Below are 27,478 nucleotides of genomic sequence, written 5' to 3'. Positions count from 1 at the left end.
GAGTTGTGGGGCATAGGCAGGGAAGCCCAGAGTTGTGGGGCGTAGGCGGAAAGCAGCCCCGGAGCCGTGGGGCATAGGCAGAGGTCCCCCACGTGCACTGCCTGGCCACTCTCCCGGGATATGCCCTTGGGCAGGTGGCGCCCCGCTCTGCGCCTCGCCGCTCATGGGGGCTTGGCGTGGGAATGGTGCTGCCAGCGGGCCGCTCGGGCTCTGAGGGGTGTGTCCGAGGCCCTGGGAGCGGCCCGCGTCAGTGATTCTGTGGCCTCAGTGTGCTGTGGGGGGGGGCCCGTGGGAGGCCGCCCTGGAGGCCGGGGGTCCTGCAGGGGGGTGTGCTCCAGAGAGGAGGGGCGCGGCCGCGGGGAGGCCTGGGGTGAGCACGGGGAGGGGTCCTGGAGTCTAGAACATGCAGTGGGCGGAAGGCGAGGAGCAGGAGAATGTGGTCACGGTTTTACTTTAGAGACATAATTGTCACCGTGTGCAGTTTCATAAAAATGCCACCTCACCCAGTGGGTTTGAGGACCAGAGACCACGGCACGAGGGACGCTCCTCAGGCGGGCTGCCCACTGCTTGGGCGCCCACAGGGAGGGCACTAGCTGGCTGGCGACAAGGTCTGGGACCCCTGGGATGGGCGGGGCGGGGGAGGCCACGGCGACTGGAGGGAAGGCCACGGACTTGCGCTGGACATGTGGAGCAACCGTGGTGGCAGGGTCGTGGGCGGGTCGGGGTGAGGAGGGAGGCACCGAGCCTGCGTGGCAGGGAGGAGGGCGGCTGTGGGCTGGTGGCCCCGGGGTAAAGGGCAGGCCTCTCCTCCCGTCTTTCCAGAACGAGGGTGGCCGAGGGCGGGGGGCAGAAGCCAGGCAGAGGAGGAGCTGGGGGGGTTGCTGTGGGAGAGGCTGCGGGGGGCTCGGGCTGTGGGAGGGGACAGGAGGGATGAAGTGCTGGCTGCTTCCGTGGGAGGTCCCGCCGAAGGTGACCGTGAGCTGGCTTCCTGGTGATACCGTCTTCTGTCGTCTGTCTGTGCCCGAAGCGGGCCGGGCCAGTGAGGATGGAGGGAGGGCGGTGTGTGGGGGCTTCACACGCTGGGTGCGGGTGGGTGCAGCCAGGACCTGCCTTGTACATGTTACATCTCACACTTTCTTTGACTTGGGTGGAATTCCTAGAAACGTTTCACTTTCTCATTGGCACTTGAGTTCCCCATGGCTGCTGTGACAAGCGACCGCACACCTAGCAGCTGAAGCTTCTGGAGGCCAGAAGTCCGACATGGATGTCACCGGGCTGAGACCAAGGTGGCGCCTGGGCCAGGGAGAACCCATTCCCCAGCCCTTTCAGCCTCAGAGGCTGTCCTCAGTCCTTGCCCCCCCACCCCAGCTCCCCGGCCTCCTCTGCCTCCTTCCCGCGGGAACCCCCGCGATGGCACTCAGACCCGGGGGCCTCTCCCGTCGCCGGGCCCTGCATGTAATCACACCTCCAAGTCCCTGGCGCCTCTCTGGTGACATTCCCGGTCCGGGGAGCTAGGAGCTGAGTCTAGCCTGCCACCGCGCTCCTGGCTTCAGTTTAGGGAGGACTGGCTCCTCCCCTCCACGCTGCACCATCTCCTGTACCTTCCTGGGGGCCGGGAAAGAAGCTAAGCCTTGCTCGGGGTTCAGGGCTGCTAGGTGACTCGTTTTTACCTTTTTGGGGGGTGGTGGTCCCCAGCTCCCTTGACCTGATAAAAACTGTGGTCTCTCTTTAGAAGTGTAGTCTATACACACGCACACACGATTTTACCGTAGACACAGTTTCCCTATGATTGTTGGGGGGGTCACCCTCTCAGAGTTCACCAGATTCGTTCGTGTTTGTGCTCCACGCAGAGCTCTTGCGTCCAAGCCTTCCCCCCCAAAACGTGTGGTTTGTGCTTTCTGCTTTTCTTCCGTCACCCGTCCAGTGGCTTTGCTGTCCCCAGCCCTGTAATCCTGGTGATCCCCGATGGGTATCCTTCCCCATCTTTTTTCTTGTTCACACAGTCATTTATAGATGGACATGCCTACACAGCCACACCCCCCAGAGACACACAGCCACACACACACACACACACACAGCCACACACACACACAGACGACACACAGACACATGCACACACCCACACACACAGTCATCCCTCCCCACCCCCCCGGTGCAACCACACAGACTGACATCTACACACAGAGCCCCGCACAGGCACACTCACGTAGCCCTGCACGCCTACCATCCACAGACGCAGGGGCACACACAGACACACACACCATGCTACTTGTCTTTTCCCACATCTTACTGTTGTCCCTTAACAGTGGCCCTGCTCATCCTTCCAGGACACTGGGTGACGAGCCAAGCCGACCGATGAGAAAATCAGGCAGTGGGCATGGTCCCGTCTGCTTGCCCACATCTCCCAGAGGTCCTCGGGCTTAGCTTTCTGTGCTCCCGGGTGCTCCGTGCTGCGTCGGCTGCCGTGTGTGTCGTAGACATTCGCTTTGGATTTCTCTCAGAGGTACAGACGCTTCCGCTCTCCTGCTGCCCTACTCCCCGCCCCCCCCGTCTCCGTTTTCCACTGTAATCCTGTGTTTTGGTGAAGCCCGTAGTCATTGCTTACCTTTCTGACGCTAAGTTTTGTCTGTTACTGACCCGCGCAGGATACTCACACTCAGCTGCTCTCCCGCCCAGCCCTGTCACCTGCCTAAGGAAGGCCTCTCTCTTGCCTCACACCCAGCCTGCATCCCTCCACACCCCTGTTGTGGCCGTGTTTGTTGTTGGGGGATTTTCTCCCAGAGTCCTGCGTCCTGCCCCAGTCCGTTCGGCCCCGGGGAGGCCCATGCCCAGCTGCTGCGCAGGGCTTCCTGGGCTGCTCTCCCTCTATTGGTACCTGTGCTCTGGATCCCTCTCTTCCCTGCCTGGGCTCACGCCTTGTTTTGTTGAAGGACGGACTCTGGATGACTAAGAAGTGTTATGTGGATAGTGCTGTTTAAAAAGATATTATTTATTGAAGCGGGGAGGGGCAGAGGGAGAGAGAAGCTCAAGCAGACCCCCCGCTGAGCACGGAGTCTGATATGGGGCTCGAGCCCCTGACCCCTAGACCATGACTTGAGCAGAAACCAAGAGTCAAATGCTTAACTAACTGAGCCACCCAGGCGCCCCACTGTAGATATTACTTTTGTCTTTGATTTTGAAAATATCTTTACTCCTTAGTTACTTTTAGTTTAGCTGGGTATAGAATACTGAAATACTAAAAAGTATTTTCTCAGGGCTTTGAAGATGTTGCTTCACTGCCTACAGTTTCTAGCGTGGGTGCCATTCTGATCTCAGTTCTCTGCCTGTGATGTGGCCCCAGGAAGCTCCTAGGAGCTTCCCTTGCTGCCCTGTGCTCTGAAGTGGCCCATGACGTGCTCGTTCTCATCGCTGTGCCGGCCACATGCTGGGACCCTTTGGCCTGAGGACTGACGTTTTGTGTTACTCCTGAGAGAATTTCTTGCTTTTTCAGTCTTGTGTTCTTTCTTTCTGGAACTCCTTTATTTGGAGTTTGAATCCCCTGGCTGACCTACTAATCCCCTGATCTCTTGCTGACCTCAGAAATGTTTGCTCGGCTCTTGGGAGACGGCTTTGCTTTGTCTTCTACCTCTTCCTTTAGTCGTTTCACTTCTGTTTTCCTTTTCAGTTTTCAAGAGTTCTTTTATGATTTTCCTTTTTTAAAAAAGATTTATTTGAGAGAGAGAGTGTGTGTGGGAAGGAGGCGCAGAGGGAGAGGGAAAGAAAGTCTTAAGTAGACTCTGTGCTGAGCAGGGAGCCCGATGCGGGGCTCGATCCCAGGACCCTGGGATTGTGACCTGAGCCGAAGGCAGACGCTTAATGACTGAGCCACCCAGGCACCCCTCAAGGTCTTATTTTTTAGAAGATAATAAACATACTTTGAGTTGTTATTGTTTTCTTATTTTCCTTTTTTCCCCCTATTTTTTCAGGAGACTATGTCCTCCATGAGACCAGGGTTTTTTTTCTCAGTGTTATTCATGGCTAATTTCAAACACCTGAAATTATGCCTGGCACATAGAAGAAACACTATGTAGTGTTCACATCTCCTGTATTATTTCTGATGTTTGGGTGGTAGGGATTTGGGTTGTTCTAACAGTTGCCGAGAAAGGTTTTTTTCCTGACTGGATTTGTCTGTTTCTACCTTAGTTCTTTCAGGTTTGATTCATGTGTTCAAAACTCTATTAAGTTCACACACATTTGTGATGGTGATTCTGCTGATGAACCGGGCTTTGGTCTTGACGTCTGATATATTTTTTAGAGAAGCGGGGAGGGGTGGGGTGGGGAGGGAGAATCTCAAGCTTTCTCCTTGCTCAGCATGAGCCCAGTCTCACCACGCTGAGATGGTGACCTGATCGAAATCCAGAGTCGGATGCTTAACTGACTGAGCCACCCAGGCGCTTTTGAAGTCTGATACTAAGATATAGCCCTTCCAGCTCTCTCCCATTTACTGTTTCGGTTCTTTTACTCTCAGCCTGTGTGTGTGTTCTTATATTCAAAGTCAGCTTCTTATAAAGCATATGGTTGAGTCCTGCTCATTTATCTAGTCTGATAGTTTCTGCTTGTGATTGTGAACGTTTTGTCCATTCACAGTTTTTAGTCTTTAAATATCCCCCAAACTGAAGACTTTTTAATGAACTTATAATAAACACAAATTTTTCCAAAGCAGCTTGGGGGTGGGGCATAAATAATATTTGGAATACTCTTTTTTTTTTTTAAGATTTTTTATTTATCCATTTGAGAGAGAGAGAGAGAACAAGCAGGGGGGAGGAACAGAGAGGGAGAGGGAGAAGCAGACTCCACTAAGCAGGGAGCCGGGCCCAGGGCTCGATCCCAGGACCCTGAGATCATGGCCTGAGCTGAAGGCAGACGCTTCACCGACTGAGGCACCCAGGCGTCCCTGCGGAGCACATCTTTATCAAGCTCCTGCCACGTGGCAGGCTGTGGGCTCTGTGGCTTCTCTTAAGTGCAGCCCAGAGGAGCCCAGCCCAGGACACATTTGCCCCAGGAGGGCCTAGGGCAGGGTGAGGTGCCCAGACCACCCCGCTCGCCAGAGCCCCGCACCCCTAGTTGCCTGGAGTCCAGCCAGAAGGCCAGCTCTGTGGAGTTAAGCATTTAGCAGCCAGTCGGCTTCCTCCCTGTGCAGCTGGGGCAGTCGGGCCCCAGGAGGCAGCGGGGTCCCTGGCGTCCCCCACCCCGGATTAGTTTCCTGTGGTGCTTGTCACAAAGCACCCACAGACTGGGGGGCTTAAAGTAGCGGAAATTTATTCTCTTGCAGTTGTCAAGGCCAGAAGTCCAAGTCGAGGTGTGGGCAGGGCTGGGCTCCCTCGGAGACTCTCGGGAAGGCTCCGTCCTGCCTCTTCCAGCTTCTGGGGCTGCTGGCAGTTGGGCTGTGGCCACCCCGCCCCGTCCCTGCCTCGGTGTTCACGGGACCTGTCCCCTGCCTGCATGGGATCTTCCCTCCGCCTCCCTCTCCTAAGGACACTTGGGATGGTGTCTGGGGCCCACTCAGACCATCAGGACCATCTTCTGTTGCAGAATCCTTCACTTAAGTCCATCCACACACATCCTGTTTCCAAAGGAGGTCACGTTTACGGGTTCTGCAGACTAGGGCCTGATGTCTTTGGGGCCACCAGGCAGCCCACAACACCCTGCCTGGACCTGGGACGGGAGGAGCCATGTGGGGTCACCAGGGCTTGGGGCCTCCTGCACACATGACCGCCTCTGGCCACCCCTCCTCTGGTTGCTTCCACACAGGGTCTGCCCTCGGCCTCCCCGTGGGCAGGACTGACGCCGCTTCTCCCTCACACGCGCCTCGCTGAAGTGGGCCCAGGACTTGGTATGTTTGCAGACTCTCTCATCTTCCTGGGAGTAACTGAGAAAGAGACGTGGAGAGCAGAAAGCTTTCTTTCAGCCCTAATGAGAGGACCAGACAGGGGACAGTACAACACTCCTCTGCACGTTCCTCTTGAATCCTGTAAGGAATGACCAGATTTGTACGTGGGTAGGAGAATGTCCTGTGGGAGGCCTGAAATGAGGCCCTTTGTTGACGAGGAAAATTGTCCTGTTCTTCCTAGGCATCCGGGGGTGAGGCAGGGAGGCAGGCTAGGGCAGGGGATTGAGTGAGGCGGGGGTTCAGGCAGGGCGGGTGGATGCAGGGCTTGGCCTGTCCCCTCCTGTCCTTGGGCTGTCCATGTCGCCCAGAGAAGCTGCTGTGAGGGGCGGCAGAGGTGACATTCCAGGTGGGGGTAATGGAGCCAGCCAGGCCCCAGCGAGGAGGAGCGGAGGGATACTGAGTCAGGGACCGTGAGTGCTGCAGCCTCCTCTGTCCCTTCAATTAGATTTATCAGACAGAATATACTGCACAGTATTTGGGACGTGCTTAGACTAAAAGTTACCTGTCTTTTATCTGAAATTCAGATTTAACCGGGTGTCCTCTTTACTTGCTACACCCGACAGCTCTGTGGTCCCTCTGGCCCGGGTTGAACCGCTGCAGACAGAAATAAATATCAAGTAGAGGTAAGAAGCGATAGTCAGATAGTAACAGGGGGAAAATGGAGGTGGCTTAACCTCCAGTATTCCACCATTCTTGAGCTAGAAATGTTTCTGGAATCAAAAACAGCCCCACAGTTCCATCGGCTGCAGAGCCAGCCGTGAGCTGGTGGCTGGAGCTGGTGGCTGGACGGGGTCGGTCCTGGCGGTGGGGGCCGGGTGGGAGCGAGCTGCGGCTTCGGGCCCTTGTCTGAGCTCCTCAGAAGGGCATGGAAGGTGGCGTGGTGCCGAGCCTGGGCAGCAGACATGGCCAGAGTGTGGGGGCCCCCTGGTCTGCAGGATAGTTGGGGGGGTTGGTGGGGATTGGAGGAAGTGGAGGGATGGGGAGAGGGCACACTGGGGGAAGAGTGAGTTCTCAAGAGGGGTCAGGGCGCTGTGTCCTGTGTGTCCCCCTGACCTTCCGTGGGTGGTGGTCTTGGCTTGATGAACTGTGCCGTCCCCCAGGGGCCATCACTGGTCACTCTTCACGATTGTCTACCTGGTGCTGCTGTCGAAACCACTCCACAGCCATTGAGGGAAGGAGTGAGCACACGGATGCAGGAGGCGCGGGACCGTCACGGGGCCGTGAGACCAGGCCTGCCTCACGTGGCCTCGGCAGGCAGGCTGGGAGTTAAGGCTGCATCCTGAGAGAGGTGGGGGAGTGTTAGGGGTTCGGGTTCAAGATGAGCCTGAGGGCAGGGGAGGGCAGGTGTAGGGGGGCAAGGTGGCGGCAGGGAGTGCAGGAGGCTCTGAGGGAGCAGGAGGGGGACTCAGCACTGCCAGGGAGGCTGCACAGGAGCTGGGTGCCAGCCAGCAGCTGCGGGGTGCTCGTGGGCCGCCAGCCAGCCTCCCCCCTGCCCTGCCCTTTGCTGCCATCCCTGCTGCCGGCTCCTTCCTGGCCGACGGCTGCCTGCCTTCTGCTGAGCTGCTGCTTTCCCTGATCGAGAGCTTTCCTAAATTCCTTCTTGTGTAGAAAATGTTCTTAATACGATGTCAATAAAAGACGTTACATCCAAATGCACCAACCTCAGTATCTTTGTTCAGCCCAGCACCGCGGAGAGTAACGCAAACTGACAGGTGAGAGCCGGCGGGTCAGGCCAGTGGCCGGGGCCCCTTGTGCGTGTGGGGACGCCGGTGACAGCCTGTGTGTCGTTGTGTCGCCCTGATTGCAGGTGCTCTGTCCCATCCTCTGTGCATTGTGTGAGCCCAGCCAGTATTAGAGAACGCATTTTCCTGGGGCGCCTGGGTGGCTCAGTCGTTAGGCGTCTGCCTTTGGCTCAGGTCATGATCCTGGGGTCCTGGGATCGAGCCCCGCATCGGGCTCCCTGCTCTGCCAGAAGCCTGCTTCTAACCCTCTCCCACTCCACCTGCTTGTGTTCCCTCTCTTGCTGTGTCTCTCTCAAATAAATAAATAAAATCTTCAAAAAAAAAAAAAAAAAGAATGCGTTTTCCTAATCTTCGGAGGTCTTGCATTTTTATTTATTTCTTTGAGATGAGAGAACATATAACTTACTTCTCTTAATTGGTTAGCCTACAGATTTTGTTTGATGTAAACTTAATATCCCAAAGGATTCGAATCACTCAGAAAGATACATGAACCAGTAAAATGGACCTTTTTAGGTAGTCTTTGACCCTTCAGGAGCCCAAGACAGAGAAGGGCTCGTCTCACAAGACGGTAGTCTTTGTGCCAAATCTAGAGCTTGTCCTTCACGTGTTAGAGAAAGGGCAAGCGCTGGGTTAGAGGGGTCTTAGAGCCAGGCCTTGGCCTGTAGGTGGGACACCGGGAGTGGGAGGGACATAGCCATGCTGCCGGGTGCTGTCCCGTTCCCACAGGCCCTTGTGTCTGCAGGGCCTCAGGCTTGTGGCCGTGGCGGGTCTCCCTCTGCCGCTGAGCTGTGACTGGGGCTGGGGAGGCGGGGAGGCCGAGGGGAGGCCTGGAGGAGGCCGAGGGGCGCCCAGCCGCACCAGCCCTGCCATCAGCTCACTGCCATGAAAATGCACTGGTGTTGTGTTCTCCTGAGAGAGGAAGCTAGGTAAGTTTAGAGCTCGTGTTTCAAGCTTTCTTTAGTGGTAAGGATGACATTAGCATAACTGTTTCTTCAGCTCCGTAGTAGTATTTTCAGAATTCCTTTTCCTTTTCACATTATTAGCCTGGGGGTGGTCGTTGTACATATGTTTTTTCTGATGTTGGAAGAGATGAAACCTTCAAGTTGCCAGTCTTTTAATCTCTTCTCTCTTTTTCTTATTTCTTTCTCCTCTTTCCTCATTACTTCTAATTGCTGTAGTTCCTGTTTCCAAGAGCTGCTTTACCATTGCGGTGCATCCTCGGCTCCACTGCGAATCGTGGCTGCTTAGCGAGGGGCCCGGCCAGGAGGGTGGACGGGGACGCACCCGTAGTACCGAGCCCAATATGAGCCCCTGCGGCTTGATCTCTTGGTTTCTTTGGACTCTGAAGTGTTAACCCTCAAGAACTGGCATTAAAGAAGGCCCCACGCGAAACGCCCTCATAATCACAAAGTGCTGACCCGGAACATTGTATATCTTGTGCTCTTCTGTTGAGCCTTTTATAAATTATTCAGCAAGGAGGCTCACTAATGAATTCAGTGGCTGCTCACCGTCTTCCTAAGCTTAGACTGGTGTTCAATGGTGGGAGATGCAGCTACTGAGGAATCGAGCTAGACTCTCTGAGAGCCAGGGAAATAATTTTGGTGGTAGCAGAACCTCACGGGAGGTCCTCGTGTGCTGACGTGCCCGGCCTGGGATCAGTCAGCTGAGTCTGCGTTGAGTCGTGACTGTGACCATGGGCAGCGCGCTTGGGCCTCGTGTCCTCGGTGGTGAAAGGGGATTGTCAGGGTTAGCTGTGAGGCCGCAGTGCTTAGGGAGTCATCCGATGCAGTCACTGTTCTTGGCCAGTTTGTTCCATTCGTAGTCTGTTTATCTCAGGAGTGTGCGGTCGGATTTCCTGAATCACCTCATCGCAGATTAGTTGGGGGGAGCCCCTGGAGAAAGTTAATTGTGAATTGCTGCCTAGAAGTTTTGTCTGTGTTTATAGCAGCAGTGATCACAAATCAAACAAAAACATTCATATTTTGCATTCTATGGGACACTAATCATCTACTGCTGTGTAACAAATAGTCCCCCAAACATGGCAGCTTACAACAACTAACACTTATTATCTCTCGGTTTCTCGGGTCAGGAATCTGAGGCTTAGTTGGGTCCTCTGTCCCAGGTCTCACCCAAGGTTGTGATCAAGGTGTCGGCCAGGCTGAGTGGGGCGGGTCTGCTTCCAGGCTCCCTGACGCGGTGGCGGTGGCCCGTGATCTAACGTGGCTGCTGGCAGGCCTCACGACCTTGCCGGCTGTTGGCCCGAGACATTGTTGCCACGGGGCTGAGCGAGTGAGGGAGACAGCGAGGACAAAAGCCAGTCTCTTTGTAATTATCTTGGAAGTGGCTTCTCATCGCTTCTGCCCTGGTTATTAGAAGTGAGGCACTAGGTCCAGCCCAGGCCCCAGGGGTCGGGGGCTGCCAAGGGTGGGACGACCAGGAGGGCATCATTGAGTTATATCATAAATATGCATAGGTGTCAGTCTGCTCTACCACTGTCCAGCCCCTGGCCCCAGTGAATCGGGGCCCCCCCACGTACAAAACACTCCCCTAAGAACCTCCCCTGATGGCGTCAGCTCAGCGCAGAATCTCATCATGCCAATCAGCGGCAGGTGCGCATGCACATCCCGGACGTGGCTCCTTGATCCAGCGCCTGGAGTGCCCTTCCTGTCCATCCTGGACTAGAGAGGCCAGCTCTCAGCCCCTCCACCCACAGCAGGGCACACTTTTGGCACAGGCGTGGGATGGCCGCACGGACACTCCTGCTCAAGATGAGGGAGGGGGAGGGCGTGGGGGCCTGGCGCGTGTTGGGAGTGCCTGGGTTAGGTCTCGGGGTCCGGGGACAGCAGCTCTCACTCTGCCTCCGGGCTTCTGACCCCCTCTCCGAGTCATCCTCCCTTGTCACGGAAGACGGCACATGCTTGGAGGGGAGGCCCGCTTAGCCTGCTTCCTGCCAGTTGAGGGTTTGGGATCCAGTGTCCAGTTTTCATTTTGCGCTGCTTCTGACACATCAGTTCAAGCTGCCAGGGCCTCTGCTGATCGAGTTTTCTGGCCAGTCTGTGGGTCTCCTGTGAATCGCATTGGTGTTCACCCCCTCAGATAACTTTGAGACGAGCCCTTCTCCGTCTTGGGCTCCTGAAGGGTCAAGGACGGCGGCCGCGAGCAGCTCCCTGGAGGCCCCATTGTTCAAGGGGAGGATCTGTGGGGCTCACCCTTCATCTCTCAGGAGCTCTGTCCATGCTTCCGTCACTCCCCCCACCCCGGGGGCTTTCCCTGACCGCACATGCACCGGGACTTTGCCTGCACTGAGGCAGGAGGCGAGGCGACAGCGTTTGGGAACATCAGGGCCCACGGGGACAGTGGGCTGCCGGCAGGGGGGCTGGCAGGACGTCAGACAGCGGGGATGGGAGTTCCGAGGAGGTGTGGAGAGGAGGAGGAGGAGGTGCCAGTGAGCCCCCCCAGGGAGAAGCGCCCAGCCGCGCCAGAGGGGCACAGCGCGGGGCAGGAGAGGTGAGCCCGGACGGAGTGCTCATTGCAGCGTCAGTGCCCCTCTCCTGCGCCGTTTTGACTCACGTCGTATGACTGGCTTTCCACCGCGGGCTTTCTGTCTTGCATTGCTTGCGAACGTGGGATGCCGTACGCTTGTCAGGTACCTGCCTTGGTTAAAAACTCTCTCGGTGATTGTTTCCTTCCTTCACTATAAATAGGCATCCGTCTGCTCTGGCACTTGAACCTTGGGACCTCCCCTTCGGGTCCGCGTCCTGCCCCTGGGAGGGACAGGTGAGCTGAGCAGGGGGCAGCACGCGGTCCTGGCTGCCTGACCCCAGCCTAACCTGCCGGCCGCCATGCTGCCCTTTGCACTGGGACTTTGCTGGGTGGGAGGCTGCATCTCTTGCCTGCTGATCTGGGCCGACAGCCCTCGTTGGAGGAGCTGGGTTCAGGGGTTCAGGGGTAGAGGGAACGGGGTCTGGGAACAGGGAATGGGGGTGGATCCTAGCTTCATCTTAGGGAACTCAGAAATGTGCCAGAGTGGGATTTTGTCTCCTTCCTTCCTTCCTTCCTTCCTTCCTTCCTTCCTTCCCTCCCTCCCTCCACGCCCAGTGTGGAACCCAACGCAAGGCTTGAACTCACGACCCTGAGCCCTGAGATCATGATCTGAGCTGAGATCAAGAGTCAGACGCTTAACCGACTGAGCCACCCAGGTGCCTCCCGTCAGAAACCTGATTTTTGCTTCCTTTCATCCCTTTACTCTTTGCTGAGTTGGTGTTGCTCAGACTCTTGCTGATTGACGGGGTGGGGGTGGGCGGCGCAATGGCCTCTGCTCATCCCGGCCCACCAAGCTCTGCTGTCTGTGGCCACTTGCCTCGCGCTGCACCTGCAGCCCATGCTGTGTGACTTGCTCCGTGGCCGCTAGGATGCACCGGCCCTTACCCAGCCCTGTTGCCCTTCTGGCGTGGTCTCCTGCACGGGAGCCGGTGGGGTAGGGGCGCATACCGTGGGGCACGGGTCTCCGCTGTTGCGTCCTCGCCGGGCCTGTGGTGGGGCGGGATGGATGTGGGTCTGCAGAGAGAAGTGCACCGTCATTTTTGTATGACGAAGATTTACGTGTGAAACTCATTACACGCTTCAGTTAACTTTTATTTTTTTTCCCATTACAAAAGTCATGTTTGCTCTTTTTCAAATTTTTAGATGCTATGAACAAAAATGATTAAATTCTAACACTTAGAGAAAGGGAAGATTGTTTCAGCCACATTAAAGGCTCAGCAGGTGTTTCTTGAACGCCTTCTTACGCTCCAGGGGGCCCGTAGACGTGAACACAGAGACCACCCGTGTAGCCACACGTCACGTGTGGGTCAGCGAGGGGAGCGAGCGATGGACCTGGGCCTGTGATGGGCCCTGTAGACAGTGGGTGGTCCGGGAAGGGGAGTTCCAAAGGGGAGGGTGAGGTGAGCTTGGTGCTGGTGACAAGGGGAGAGAGCCAGCACATTCTTGCCCTTGGGGAAGTGCGTGGGGTCCTGTGTGGTCTCCTGGGTCCTGTGCTCCTCAGATGGGTGCGGAGTGCCGGCAAGGATGGAAGCGAAAGCCTGGGCAGGCCCCCCTTCTCACACATGATTTCAGTGGACCCAACCTCAGCCGTGGTTCTGGGGTCTTTACCATACACATGATCAAGGTCGTCACGTGACCAAGGTCACAGGAGTGGCAGGGCTGGTCATCTAAGGTCCAGTTCCACACAAGAGCCCTGACTGGCTCAGCCTGCTGGACTCTGTCTTACCTACTGCTGGGTGGCCAGAAAGCAGGCTTCCCTAGGCCAGGCTCCCCCAGGGCAGCATCTGCGGGACAGGATTCCCAGGATGGGCTGCCCCAGGACAGGCTCCCCGGACAGGCTCGCCTGGGTGGGCCCTGTTGTCTGTCTTGTTCCCTCTTCCTAGAAGAACGCCTGCGCAGAGAAGGTGCTCCTAGGTATTTGTGAAACGCATGTGGACAGACATCAGCTCGCTCTTTTGTGTTAGCAGAGCTGTTTTAGTGCCTCTGGTGTTTAGGGGACGAGTGTCAAATTCTACACACGCTGGTGCTGCCTGGGCAGCAGTCCTTTTAAAAGAATTTCCTTCTTTGGTGCCAAAGTCCAAGAAGTCTTTTATGGAGAGCACGGGAAATTTTTCTTGCCTGGAATATTTGGGGCTTCATCCCACCTCTCTAGGATGTCTGGGGGCTTGTTTACACGTTGTTGGTGTTTATTGGATTCTTCATGTTCAGGACAACGCCACAGATACCGGGGGGCTGTTCGGGGAGCCTCGCCCGCTGTGCACCGTCTGGCCGGCTGCTTGGGACGAGTGCGGTCTGTCCAGCCCCACACCGGCCTAGAGCTTGCATCATGGATGAGTAAGAAGAAACACAACCCCGAGAGTCAAACAAGTGGTACAAATGGGGGATGGCTCCCAGATCAGCGGTATCCGGTTCATTCTGACAGGAGTGGCCATGGGACAGACTCAGACGCAGAGTGAATGCCTCACTTCCGCGCCTCCCTTGCTCTGCGGTGACCGTCATGCTAACGTGCTGAGACTGGACACGCTACTTTGTCTGGCCCCGCTTACCTTTGAGAGTTGCCACAGATTGGGGGTCTTGGGGATGGGGGTAAACAACCTCGCGTTCCTGGCGCAAGTCCTGGAGGTGCGGGCTGCCCCGGGGCAGCTCGGCAGGCTGTGGCACACCACGGGCGTGGCCACTGGAACGCTGCTGGGGACCCCGCCCCCAGCTTCACCTGTCTGCCCCCTTCTCACCGCTCACATGCTTGTTCTTCCGCATGCAGGCGGGGAGCCGCAGAGCCTCCCAGGCCCTTCTGCTGTTCTCCCGTGTTCTCCGGCAGATTCTGTTCCTTTGTACAAGACCCATCTCATCGCTCTAAGAGGTCGATGGGACTTTTTTCAATTACCCTGCTTAGCATTTGGTGGGCTCTTTGTTTTAAAGGTTCTTCTTTTTCTGTAGCTCGGGGAAAGGGTCCGTTGATTTTTTGGACCAACCCACCAACCAGGTTTTATTGGGCAAACAATGACTATCACTAATAAATTCAGTTAATCTATCTCTCCATCCCCCAACTCATCTGTCCGTCTGTCACCCATCTACCCATCCACCCATCCATCCATCCATCCATCCATCCATCCATCCATCCATCCATCCATCCCCCATCTATCCATCCATCCCCGATCCATCCATCGCCCACCCATCCATCCATCTATCCCCCATCCCTCATCCATCCATCCCCCATCTGTCCATTCATCCCTTATCCACCCATCCCCATCTATCCATCCATCCCTCATCCATCCATCGCCCATCTATCCATCCATCCATCCCCCATCCATCCATCCATCCATCCCATCCATCCATCCATCCATCCATCCCCATCTATCCATCTATCCCCCATCCATCCATCCATCCATCCCCCATCTATCCATCCATTCCTCATCCATCCATCCATCCCCCATCCATCCATTCCCCATCTATCCATCTATCCCCCATCCATCCATCCATCCCCCATCTATCCATCTATCCCCCATCCATCCATCCATCCATCCATCCCCCATCCATCTTTGCATACATCTGTCCATCCTCTCTGCCCCCCACCATCACTGGAGCTGTGTTATTGGGGCTGTGGTAACCCGTTGCTCCTGCAGAAGCAGCCTGTTGCAGACCACTCCCTGAGGTTCAGCATGACTGTGGTTTGGGGCTTGTAATGAAACTGCTATGTTTTTCTTTGTCGGTGGGGCTTGAGAAAGTGGCCTGTCCCTTGAACATGGGTGGGGCTGGGGAGTGTCCCCTTTGCTCTGGTACCTGCAGGACCCCTCTGCTCTTTTTTACAGTTTCTTTCTCTCAGTCCTCCTTTTCTACTTTTTTCTAACATCAAACAAGGCCAGACATCCCACCAAATGCTTAAGTGTGGCTTCGGTCTCAGCTGCCTCCAGGGTTCTCTGAAGAGAATGTGTTTTCCATATCATGTATAATTTAAGTCATACGACCCAAATACACCCTACAAATTTGGGGAACGCTTTCCGGCTGCCTTCTGTGGGTGATGTAGTGACAGATGAGCAGAGAGACTTGTCACCAAATTATCCACATGTTTTCCTCCCCTCCGTTCCCACTTCTCCCCTTGGCAGCTCCGGGTCGACCCTCTTGGTGGCTTAGCACTTCTGCAGCGGATGTCCCCAAGGGAAGTTGGGGGGAGGTGGTGCCTGAGGGGTGCTTGGTGCCGTGGCAGTGCCTGGGTGGTGGCTGGAGGTAGCGCCCAGACACAGTGGCTTTGGGGGAGAGGGGAGGAGCGGGGCCTGCTGGTGGCTGGGTCCCAGTCAGAGAGGGTGGCACGGTGCCGCCAGGCTCCTGCGGTGAGGGGTTGGGCTGTGGGAGGGACCGTGGAGGTGGACAGTGCCTGCTCTCTCAGCCCCAAGGCTGTCTCTGCTTCCGCCGAGGACCCCTCTGTGTGGAGCTAGAGAGAGTTGGGTTCCAGTCCACCCGTGACACCCATTAGCTGTGCAGCCTCGACAGGTTACCTCTCAGTGTGTCCATTTGCTCATCTGCAAAATGGGACTAATCGTACCCACCTCGTAGCAGTGTTGCTTGTGGACACATGTGTTACCACATGTAAAATCCTGAGGACAGCCCAGGCCCGTGCCGAGCACGGAGCACGGAGCACCGAGCACGGAGCCCCGAGCACCGCATAAGGCCTCCCGCCAGTGCTTCTGCATGTCCCGCTTGTCCTCGGTGCGCTGGGCACTCCCTGCCTGGAAGTTGTCAGCCTCCCCCCGCCGCCCCACGTGCTGTTGTTGCTGTTCTGCACGGCTTTGGTCTTCGGCCCCGGGAATGCCTGTAGCCTTTGGTGGCAGAACCATGGTGCACTGGGGCTGCGCCCTCACAGATGCACCCCAGTGTGGGTGGCGGTGGAGGCCGAGCCGTGCGTGCTCTGCCCGCAGACTTCTCCTGCGGGGCACCTGAGCACAGTGCGGGGTGGTGGCGCTTCGCCCCATCTTGCTCCTCCCCCTCCCCCGCAGGCTGGGGCCTGTGGGCTGCTGAGGGCCAGGCCCCTCCCGGGGGCTTCTGGGTCTGCGACGCTGCGGGGCACGGGGTGGGCGCTCCCTCGGTGGCCCTGAGTGGAGAAACTCAGCGGACGGGACCGTCTTACTCTGATTTAAACCTTAGAGAGGAGTCGGGAGACAGCTGACGTGTGTTTGTAGGTCCTGCTCGTCTGAACGACGCGTCGGTAAAGGAAGGACCATGTCATTTGGTGACGAGAGACTGATCCCGGTAGTGGGCGGACTGAGGAGACCCTCGTGCCCCGTCTGTGCTGGGAGGAAGCTGTCGCTTCTTTCTGAGCTCGCTTCCCTTTCCTGCACAACGGGGAGGCCGGATTGGAGGATGTCTCTGTCAACTTGGGCTGCCAGAACACTGCCCGCGGAGTGGCTAGAAGCATACCGAGGCCCAGGTGCCCGCAGGTCCGGTGTCTGGCGAGGGCACCTCCTGGTGCCGGGTGGCCGCTTTCTCGTGTCCTCCTGTCCCCATGTGACAGAGAGCAGGGGCGGAGGTGGGGAGGGCCTTCATCCCCTCCTCCCCATCCTGACGGCGCCACCCTCCTGATCTCGTCTACACCTGATCGCTCCCAAAGGCTCTCCTCCAAATACCCGCACACCGGGGGGGGTAGCATTTCAATGTCCCATGAATTTGGAGACACAACACATTCAGCCCAGAGCAGCTGATCTCGAGACAGGGCGTTCCACGTGTTGCTACCTGTCAGAAGCACCTGGTTAGGTGGGGGCAGGGACTTTGTCAAAGCAGGTGGCTCAGACCTACTCACCCAGAGTCTCCTGGTGGAGGAAAGGGACCCGGGAACTGGCACTTCAGCAGCCCGGATGGGAGAAAGCCAGTGGGAGCTGGAAACTGTGTCCTATGGTTTCTTCTGAATTTCACTGCCTGCTCATTTTACTATTAACTGATGCAGTTTAAGGAAAAATTCACCTGTAGGCTGAACTCATAACATGTGGTTATAGGTATTAAGATATTACTTATCTGACTTAGAAACTTTTTTTTTTTTTTTTTTGGTGCAAGCACATAGAATAGTGCTCCTTGGTGTTAACCTTGTACAGTGCGAGGACTCTGATGTTTGGATGAATTACAAAATAATGCTGCATGTAAAACTGGGAAATCCTTTCTTTCATAGAGGCAACACCTGTTGGCTGGCAGAGACAGCCAGGTGGTCTTCTGTCCCTGGAGGATCGCCACAGGGCCTCGCCGACCCCTGTCCTGGGAGGGTTCACAGTGATGGCCGGCAAGGGCCGGCTCAGCGGCAGCCCCGTTGTGCTGTGTCCTGCACCTGTGTGCCCCCTCCCCAGCAGTAGGGCGATTCCCCTGGCATGAGTTTCTGTGGCTGCGAGAGGCTTAGAACAGCCCAACTCTATTCTCTCTCAGCTCTGGGGGTGGCAGGTCCAAAGTCAGTCTTACCTGCTACAGTCACGGTGTCGCAGGGACATTCCTTCTGGAGGCCCCAGGGGATGGTCTGTTTCTTCGCCGTTTGTGGCTTCTAAAGGCGCCCCGTTCGCGAGCTCTGTGGCCCTTCCTCTACCTTCGCCGCCTGCCACTCTGATCTCCGCTTCTCTCTGACTCTGGCCGCCCTGCCAGTGGCCTGGGCCTGCTCGGATCATCCAGGATAACCTCCGTGTCAGGAGCCTGCAGCTGACCATGGCCGCGAGGTCTCTGGCCGTGTGAGGCTACTTCCCAGCTCCCCGGTGGGGAGGGGTGAGGCATATTTGGTCGGGGAGTACCATTCAGCCTGGAAGAGCCCCAGTGAGGAGACCCACAAACACTATTCTTGGCCACCTTTAATATACATGTTTTTAATGATGAATATCAAATAGTTAAATGTGCAGTCATAATACTTAAATGATTCATGTATCACCACATAGGTATTAAATAGTACGGTAGTTTAGAAGTAAATTGTTCTTTTATCCCTCTTGCAATAGGGATGACTTTATTCAAACCGATGTCCTGCGTACCATGTCCTCTGTGTCCCTGCGTCCGCCAGTGGGGTCCCCCCAGAGCACACCTTTCAGTCCCCCCAGTTCCTTCTCTCGTGTGTGGCTGTGCGGGACTTGGAGTTAATGCTTCTGTGACCGCAAACGTTTCCCAAGGTGAAGAATTTCTCCTAACAGCTTAAAACAATTACTTAAAAAACATACACTCCTTAAAAAACGTGATCTCTATAATATTTTGGGTCCATAACATGATTTGCCATATTGTTTTTTAAAGTGATCTTTGAAGGGCTTTGTGCAGCAGGAGCCCCCCACCCCCCTCTGCGGGCCCGAGCCGCCCTCCAGAGGCGCGCGCAGAGCAGGTGTCCGGTCCTGGCCATCAGGAGCCTTCCCGGCTCCCCGGCTGTGCCTCCCCCGTCCGCGCCAACGCTGTGGCCGGTGCCGACACCCCTTCCTCCTGGGGGTCTGCGGTTTGGGCCGAGCCAGGGAGAGGGGCCCGCGGGACCAGCGCCAGCGAGAGCCCTGCTCCGCGTCTCTAACGAGCTTCCCCAGCAGACAAGACCCCACACGTGTTGTCACAACGCGCTGCCGGGAACAGAGCGTGTCCCACCTGACTCCCCGGGAGAGGGTGCTGGAAGCTGGCGCCTGTTTCCTCTGGACTTTGTGCCCCGCAACGCCCTCCACCCCGTACCTTTTCCCTTCGCTGATTTTGCTTTGTATGGGTTCACTGGGATAAATCTCAGCCGTGAGCACGACTGTGTGCTGCGTCCCGTGTGTCCTCCTAGCAAGTCATCGACCCTGGGGTGGTCCTGGGACCCTGACACAGGTTGGCTGACAACCAGTACTTTTAATGATGAAGTCATCCCCTGGAACAATTAAGTATCATATTCCTCTGCTCTTTTTGGTGGTTTTATCTGTTCTATCCGATGGCCTCTGTAATTGACTGAGGCGGTTTTAGACTCATGCGTTTTCCCCGCATGGTACCTTGTTCAGAAGACATTAATCGAAGGAGGGTGGTGGAATATGAGAGAACATAAGCTAACTCTTTCCTGATGGAGAGCTGCTTGTGAAGGAGGGGTTTGTGACCAAACAGGCGCCTTTCTACCCAAGTCTGTAGCTAACCCTGCTTCTCACTCTGCCTCTGCCTCTCGGGTTCAAGTGCAGACTTTGATGTGCTGGGTCTGCTGGGGAGCCTGAGAGCTGTTCCCGGATGCCGCCGGGCTGCTGGTCCTCGGTCCACACTTCGAATGGTAAGGGTCTCGAGGGGTCTTCCCTATCCGCCTAGACAGGCAGAAGAGGGCAGGCGAAACAGTCCAGGTTCCGCGATAGTCCTGGGTTCCTCAAACCTAAGGGGGGCTTAGCCTCATGTCAGTGTTGGAAAGGGTGTCAATTCTGGGAAACACGGTCTAGTCTGGAGGGAAATTTCTTAGCCTGACTTAGGTTGACTGTATGCAGATACCACTTCTCCTTCACTTGGACATTTCCGTGGTAACCAAAGACTCTTTCTGTCATGGTTTTTGGGATGAGTTCTCTTCTTATGTTTAGGTACTATGCGTAAGCAATAGAAATATGGGATCTTTAGTAACAAGCTGTTTATTTTCTTCCTTAGGGCATTTCAAGAAGTACGGTAGCGTCCAGCCTTCCGTGAACGATGGATCCCCCGGAGTAAAGAACGATGCCTGTGGTCTTGCGAGCTCATCGGGATGTATAGAGCAGGGGACGCAGTGGAGCGTCCGCTTCACGGGCCGGCGCCCCCTCGCATGAGGAGTGTGGAGGTGGCCAGAGGAAGAGCAGGGTACGGATTCACCCTTTCTGGCCAGGCGCCTTGTGTGCTCAGCTGTGTCATGAGAGGGAGCCCCGCAGATTTTGTGGGCCTCCGTGCTGGTGATCAGATACTCGCTGTCAACGAAATCAATGTGAAGAAAGCGTCCCACGAGGATGTGGTGAAACTGATTGGGAAGTGTTCTGGCGTCCTGCACATGGTGATTGGTGAAGGCATGGGCCATGTGGAGTCCTGTTCCAGTGATGAAGAGGTTGGATTTTATGAAGGAAAAGGCTGGTTGAAGCCCAAGCTTGATTCCAAAGCCTTAGGTATCAATAGGGCAGAGAGAGTGGTTGAAGAGATGCAGTCCGGTGGAATTTTCAGTATGATTTTTGAAAACCCTAGTCTTCGTGCAAGCACTTCAGAGCCCTTGAAATTGAAACAAAGATCCCTTTCAGAGTCAGCCGCTGCGCGATTTGACCTTGGACGTGAAAGTATAAGTCATCCGAATCCCAGCCTGCTCTCTAAGGAGGAAATATCGAAAGTTATTCATGATGATTCTGTTTTCAGTATCGGACCCGAGAATCATGAGGATTTTGCATTAGATGCAAGTATTCTGAACGTTGCCATGGTCGTAGGCTACTTAGGTTCCATCGAACTTCCTTCCACAAGCTGCAACCTGGAGTCGGACAGTTTGCAGGCCATCCGTGGCTGCCTGCGGCGCTTGCGGGCCGAGCAGAAAATCCACTCCCTGGTGACCATGCGGGTCCTGCACGACCGCGTGCAGCTGTGCACCGACCAGGCCGCCATTCTGGCCGAGTACCCGGCTGAGAAGCTGGCCTTCAGCGCTGTGTGCCCAGATGACAGGAGGCTCTTTGGGCTTGTGACCATGCAGAGCAGCGACGATGGGAGCCTGGCGCACGAGGAGGAGGGCGCCTTGCGGACTTCCTGCCACGTGTTCATGGTGGATCCAGACTTGTTCAACCACAAAATCCATCAAGGCATCGCTCGGCGGTTTGGGTTTGAGTGCACGGCCGACCCCGACACCAATGGCTGTCTTGAGTTCCCGGTGTCCTCTCTCCCTGTCCTCCAGTTCATCTCCGTGCTCTACAGAGACATGGGCGAGCTGATCGAGGGGGTGCGGGCCCGGGCCTTTGTGGACGGGGATGCGGACGCCCACCAGAACACCAGCACCAGCAGCAACAGTGACAGTGGCATTGGGAATTTCCACCAGGAGGAGAGAAGCAGCCGAGTGCTTGTGGTTGACCTGGGCGCCAGCTCGAGCAGGCACGGCCCCAGCAACGGTGGCTGGGAGGGTGCGGGTGGGAGGGGCTCCCAGCCCTGGGCCGCCCCCTGGAACGGGGCCTTCTGCCACGACGCCGAGGGGGGGCCCCCGTTTGAGGCCGCTCCGCAGGCTGACAGGTGCCGGGACTTCAGTAAGCACTTGGGACCCGCTGCTCACGCGGAGGTTCCCCCGGCCTCCTTGCGGAGCTCGGTCCCTCCTTCCAAGAGGGGCGCTGCCGGCCACGGCGGGGGTCTCGGCCAGCGGTGGCTTCCGGTCCACGTCCTGCAGGAGTGGCAGTGCGGACACGCCAGCGATCAGGAGTCGTACACGGACTCCACCGATGGGTGGTCCAGTGTCAACTGTGGCACGCTGCCCCCTCCCATGAGCAAGATCCCCGCCGACCGCTACAGGGTGGAGGGCAGCTTGGTGCAGCCCCCGCTGAGCACCCAGAAGAGGGACTGGTCCAGGAAGGCTTTTGGGATGCAAAACATTTTCGGTCCCCATCGACAAGTTAGAAAGACTAAGGAAGACAAGAAGGTAAGCCTGTTAGGTGCGGTTCAGGAAAAATGAGCTCGGTACTGTGGCTCAGTCGATCCCCGATGGGGTGATGCATGTTAGTTGACAAGAAGCCTGGCTTCCCCCTGCCGCCCTTAGGCCCCTGTTGGCCAGCACAGGACGTCTTTTGCTTACGTGCTGTAGGCTCCACGCGCTGCCCGCCCTCTCGCGGGTCCTGGGCAGGACATCTGGGTGGGGCAGGTGATGGGGGAAGGGACGTCACTTCTCACCGCCGGGTCCAGGCCCTCCTCCCTCCTCCTGCCCTTTTGCACTGCGGGTGCCGAGGAGGGTCCTGTCCCCGGGCCCCTTCGGAGCCCATTTCAGCATGCCCTTTTGAGGAGAGAAAATTCCTGAAGCACAGAGACGGTTGACTTCAGGACAGGGAGCTTCCCAGGGTGTGGATCCTTCTCTGTTTCCTTCGTCTGGAAAATCCTGCTGAGAAAAAAAATACCAGCCGACCTCAGCAGCGGGCTGGTGGCTCGCGCTCCTTCTTCGCTGCAGGTGCACATCAAACGGCGGGGGCCACGCTCGGTGCAGCGCCCTGAACGTCCTACATCCGTCTGTGTCCCTTGGGGCCTTTGCCTTCCCCCCCAGGAGCTCAGTTTGGAGCACGAGGGTGGGCGTCAGCGTGCAGGGCCTGGTTCAGCAGAGGGTGGTGGCCAGCGGCGCTGGGGGGACAGCTGAGCCGTTGTGTGAATGACCCGCCGAGAGGTGGAGGGAGCCTGACTCTGGTTGTTTCCACAGGGCTTTCCTCAGGGGACTTTCGTGATTTTAAATACCTCTTCCGTGTGTTCACATTTTTGTTCTCGACAGCTGAGAGCCTCACAACACAACCGTCTGAGGGCTGCCAGCTGGTGAGGGCAGGGTCGGGGGCGCGGGAGAGCTGGGGGCTGCCCGACGAATACTCCGTTCACGCCCGTACCCTTCCCAGCGCAGTAGTTTTCACTGTGCACCACATTAAAGGACACTTGGAGATGGAGGGAGGACAGACCCCCTGGCTCTCCCTCCCCCAGTGGCCATGGTCACATTCTGACGGGCCTAAGGTAGATTTTCATCTTTATAAACAGTTGTCATCATGTGGGTTTTTGGCTCAGTTCCTAAACCGCTGCCTCCAGCCGTTCTGCCATCATGACACCCCTTCTCTTGTCCGTCGCCTGAGCCGCACGTGGCCTGGGATCTCGGGGCGGTGGCCCCTGCCCCTCTCCCTCCCGTCCGCCCGCACGGGGCCGGCCGCGGCGTGGGCAGCGCCTCGCACCTGAGCCTCCCCACCCCGCGCCCCTGTCAGCTGGGGCGGGCGGCCGAGGGGAAGGCCCGGAACGCGGTCAGTGTTACCTGAGATGGGAAAATGCACCGTCCCTTTGAGCACATATCCTACAAACGTGTCTCCCCTGCTGGTGTGGAAGTGAATAATGGCCCTGCTGGTAAGAACGGGCTCGTTTCTGTTCGGTGCTGAATAATATTCCACCATCTGGAGGGACCACAGTTTATTTACCCATCACCTGCTAAGGACGTATTAGTTACTTCTGAGTTTGGGGAGTTATGAATAAAGGTGCTGTTAACACCTGTGGGCAGGTTTTTGTGTGGACGTTGAGTTTTCGGCTCCTGCGGGTAAATGCCCAGCAGCTTCATCGCTGCCTCAGATGGTCGATGTTCAGTTTTGGAAGAAACTGACAAACCGTCTTCTGCGATCCCACCACCTCGGGCGGGCGCTCCCGAGGCTCCGCATCCTCTCCAGCACGTGCCAGTGTCAGGGTCCCGGGTTTGGCCGCGCTCACAGGTGTGCCTCGTTTGAATTTGCGTTTCCCTCGTGACTGTGAATCTGAGCACCTTTCATAGGCTTCCCTGTCATATGCTTGCAGTCTGTGGCTTGTCTTATTCTCTCTGTTTTTTTTTAAAGATTTTATTTATTTATTTGACACAGAGAGATAGCGAGAGAGGGAACACAAGCAGGGGGAGTGGGAGAGGGAGAAGCAGGCTTCCCGCGGAGCAGGGAGCCCGATGCGGGGCTTGATCCCAGGACCCCGGGATCATGACCTGAGCCAAAGGCAGATGCTTAACCGACTGAGCCACCTAGGCGCCCCTTGTCTTACTCTCCTGACGTGGTCTTTCCCAGAGCAGAACGTTTTAGTTGCAATGAAGTCAAGCTGACAGGTTCTCTCTCTCATGGACCGAGCCTTCGGTGTTGTATCTGAAAAGGCCTCACCAAGCCCCCGGTCTTCTAGCTTTTCCCCTGTGTCATCTTCAAGTTTTCTAGTTTTTTATTTCGCATTTAGGTGTATGATGCACTTGTTGATTTCTGTGAAGGGTGGACGGTCTTTGGCTAGATTTATTTTTCTGCATAGGGCCGTCCCATGGCTCCAGCACCATCTGTCGAAGACGCCGTCTCTGCTCCCTTGGGTTGCCTTTTTCAGAGACTATTTATGAGGGTCTCAGGCTTGAACACAAGTGTAGTGAGAAGGAGGACCTGGCTGTTAGGACTTAGGCTGCAACAGAGCAGTGGAGTCGGGCTGTCTCTCGTGTTGGGAGATAACAGGAAGGCGCTCAGTGTACCGCGGACCCGGGTATGGGGTCTGTGAGCTCGTCGGGCTGGGCATCTTTATTTTCATTTTACTGACAAGGAAAGTCAGGTTTATATGCGTTGGAGGACTTGGCCATGTTCGAGTGCAAGTAAGTGCTGAGACTCAGACTGCGCCGGGGTCTGTCCGGCCTCCTACATTAGACTTGTTTGTACGACCTGTTGTTCCTTTGGTCATCTAAAAATAAGTAGCCGTGAATGGTTCTTGCTATAATCTCTTGAAAGTTATCAGTTACTCTTTATTTCACTCCGTGGATTCTCCTGGTTGTTAGCTCTGCCTAATCCCACGGCCTCCCTTGCCTCCAGAGATTGTGAGCTGGTCTCCTGGTGTCCCTCCTGGAGGCGTGTCGGGATGAGGAGGACAGGCCAGGAGGGATGAGGGAAGTGGTTGGAAACGGGGAGAGGAGGGGAGGCAATGGGAAAGCAGAGGGGCGCAGCGGAGGCCCCAGGTTTCTCCCATTCTTCTCCGCCGTAGCCGTGGCTTCCTTTGCACACAATCAGGCTGTTATCAGTGGGGCTTCAGCTCGGAGACAGAAAACACCAGGATCTGAGCAGGGGAACAGTGTGAAGAGGTGCTAAGGAGGCCAGAGGTGGCGAGCTGCTAGGAGGGAGAGCCCTCGGGGACCCTGGGGCAGGCCCCGCAGTAGGGGCCAGGCAGGGGCCAGTAGGGGAGAGGCGGGGAGCTCAGAGGCCGCTCCCCAAGGCCAGGCGGCCCCTGCCACAGGGTCTCGCTGTTCCCCTGGTGACAGTGCAGAAGCCGAGGCCACTGCGGGACTGGACGGCCGTCCCCGAGAAAAATGGCCCAGCACTCACTCACCACCACCTGGAAGACATCCAGACCCAGAGCAAGCTCCTGTTCGACCTTGACACCTCCCTCCCTGCGCTGCTGACAGAGCCTCCATCGAGCCAGCAGGCGGCGAGAAGGCCGTCGCGTGGCCGCTCCGCATCTGCCCTGGGCAGAGTGGGGAACACGTTGGAGCTTTGCCTCCCCCCAGCACATCTCAGCCCCCAGCTCTCCCTGAGCCAGTCTTGGCCACCTGTGCCCGAGGGCTGTTTCTTGGGCTTGTGGGGCAGCACTGGCCTGGACGGCCTCGTGGCTCCTCCTCCCTGGGGGCAGCCTGGGGAGGGACACGCTCCCCCTGCCCCAAGATGGCCTTTCCTGGTCTCTAGGCGCTCTGACGGCCCCCACGCTCTGCTCCTGTCGAGTCAGTGGCTCGTGCATGCTCCTGCACGCAGCCTGCTGGCCCTGGGTGCACAGGAGGAAGCCCACTGCCAGGAGTGCCCTTCACAGCCCCGTCTCTTCACTGCCCGCCTCGGCCCATGCTTTTGTCTCTGCCTCCTCCGTCCCTTCCCGCCCAGGCTCAGTCCAGACCCTGGCCTGGGGGAGCCCCACTCCCGTGGAAGCCTGGAGACCAGCAAGCCACGGGGAAGGTCACTCCCAGTCCTGCTAACAGCCGAGCGCCAGCCCGGGTGCACTGAAGGTTCTAGTCTGGGGGGGCCTGGGGAGGCCGGAAGAACGAGGCACTGGCGGGAGCGGGGAGTTCCTCGGAGTCGGAGTCGGAGCCTAAGTGGAGCCTACGCGGGTGATTGCCCGCTTTGTTTACTTTGCTTTTCTTTTGTCCGTAGCCGTAGATTCAGAAGGGAGCCTATGACTAATGTGAAAGAGAAAAACCCAAGACCTTGAAATGCTGTCTGTAGCACCAACAATGATTCCATTACATTTAATTTGCATCAAGAATATTTCATTCTGCTTCTTTGACGAGGGATATTCTAAGAATAATATTAACGAAAATATCTGGATAAGTAGCAAAATCCTCACTCTTACACTTGGCGCATAACGGATTTTGGAAAATTTTGAAATGAAAATATGTTCGTTACGATACCATCTAAGGCATTTGTTGTTGCTATTTGGAAACGAATTAATAAATGTTTTTACGTTTCTCAGTTTAGTTTTTAATCATATCAATAGATGGAACCCACAGAGACGAAAGCTCTTTGGGGGCCTCAGTAGTTTGTAAGGCGGTCCAGGCATCCTGGGACCCCGGTGTTTGAGGACGGGTGCCCCGGGGACGCTTTACCAGCCCGCAGGACAGACTTTCAGGAGTGAGTCCCTTCCAGGCTGGCAGTGTTGGTGGGCACCTAATGAATGAGTAGGATGAAAAAGTGCTGAAAGGAACAATACCGTGACCACCTGCGCTCATCTCAAGGCAGCGTGAGTGCCGGCGCGGTCCCAGTGGACGGGACGGGCGGCCTAGGCGCCGGGGGGGGCGTGGGGGCTCGGCTTCCCGGCCGCTGGCGCGGACGCCGCCCCGCGAGGCCCGGGTTCCTCTGGTGCCCCTCCGCCTGCGGCCTGCACGCGGCCGCGGGGACAAGCCAGCGTCGCGCCCGCGCTGCAGCGGCGGTCGAGTCCCGGCCCCAGCTGCGCGGCCGTGTCCGCCGCGCCAGGCGGGCCCCGGGGTCCCAGCGCGTCCCCGCCGCACGGAGGCTGCGGAGGCCGCGCAGCCCCGCGTGGGAAGCCCCGGGGGCGCCCGGAAGTACGCGCGTCTGATACAAGCCCACGCTCGTGTGACCCTTTCACCACCGCGCGAATAAACGTGTGCGGGTGTTTGTGTGGAGCCACGGGGAGCCGATGCAAAGGGCGCACCCGACTCGCGGTTCCCGTGGCGGGGGGGGGGGGTCCTGGGAGCCGAGCGGCCCCGTGTTGCTGCCGCCGCCGCCGCCGCCCTGACGTCCCCCGCGAGGTCCGCGGCCGCCGCCCGTTCACGTTGCGGCCGCACCGCCACTCACGCGCACGCGCTTACTCTCGCACACTCACCGCACACGCGCACTTACACATGGACTCACACTGGCACACGCACACTCACGCACATTGACTCACTGTCACACGTGCACGCGCTTACTCACACGCACACTCACACACGCGCACATTCACACTCGCACACTCACACAGACTCACCACACGCGCTCTTACACATGGACTCACACTGGCACACGCACACACGCACTCTCAAGCACACACTCACACTATCTCACACACTCACACACGCACTCACACACATTGACTCACTCTCACACACGCACTTACTCTCACACGCACACTCGCACACACACGCACTCTCAAACAC

The 27,478-nt window shown here is 57.0% G+C and overlaps 1 protein-coding gene across 3 annotated transcripts in view; it reads left to right on the top strand.

The window, feature by feature from the left end:
* Positions 1-27,478, top strand: part of RGS12 (regulator of G protein signaling 12) — a 108,047-nt gene that overhangs the window by 1,442 nt on the left and 79,127 nt on the right. For 2 of the 3 annotated variants that reach the window (XM_035005399.1, XM_035005401.1), the window contains exons 2-3: positions 2,328-2,503; positions 19,786-21,760. In XM_035005399.1, coding sequence (XP_034861290.1) covers positions 19,880-21,760 — 1,881 coding nt within the window. In that variant the 5' untranslated portion in view covers positions 2,328-2,503; positions 19,786-19,879. The remainder of the gene's footprint in view (positions 1-2,327; positions 2,504-19,785; positions 21,761-27,478) is intronic. The other variant, XM_035005400.1, reaches the window with a different exon arrangement.

The sequence above is a fragment of the Mirounga leonina genome, unplaced genomic scaffold (assembly GCF_011800145.1).
Source record: "Mirounga leonina isolate KUSES-001 unplaced genomic scaffold, KU_Mleo_1.0 Mir_129, whole genome shotgun sequence".
Taxonomy (NCBI): Eukaryota; Metazoa; Chordata; class Mammalia; order Carnivora; family Phocidae; genus Mirounga; species Mirounga leonina.
Note: the sequence above shows the minus strand (reverse complement) of the source record. Positions and strands in the feature narration are given on the sequence as shown.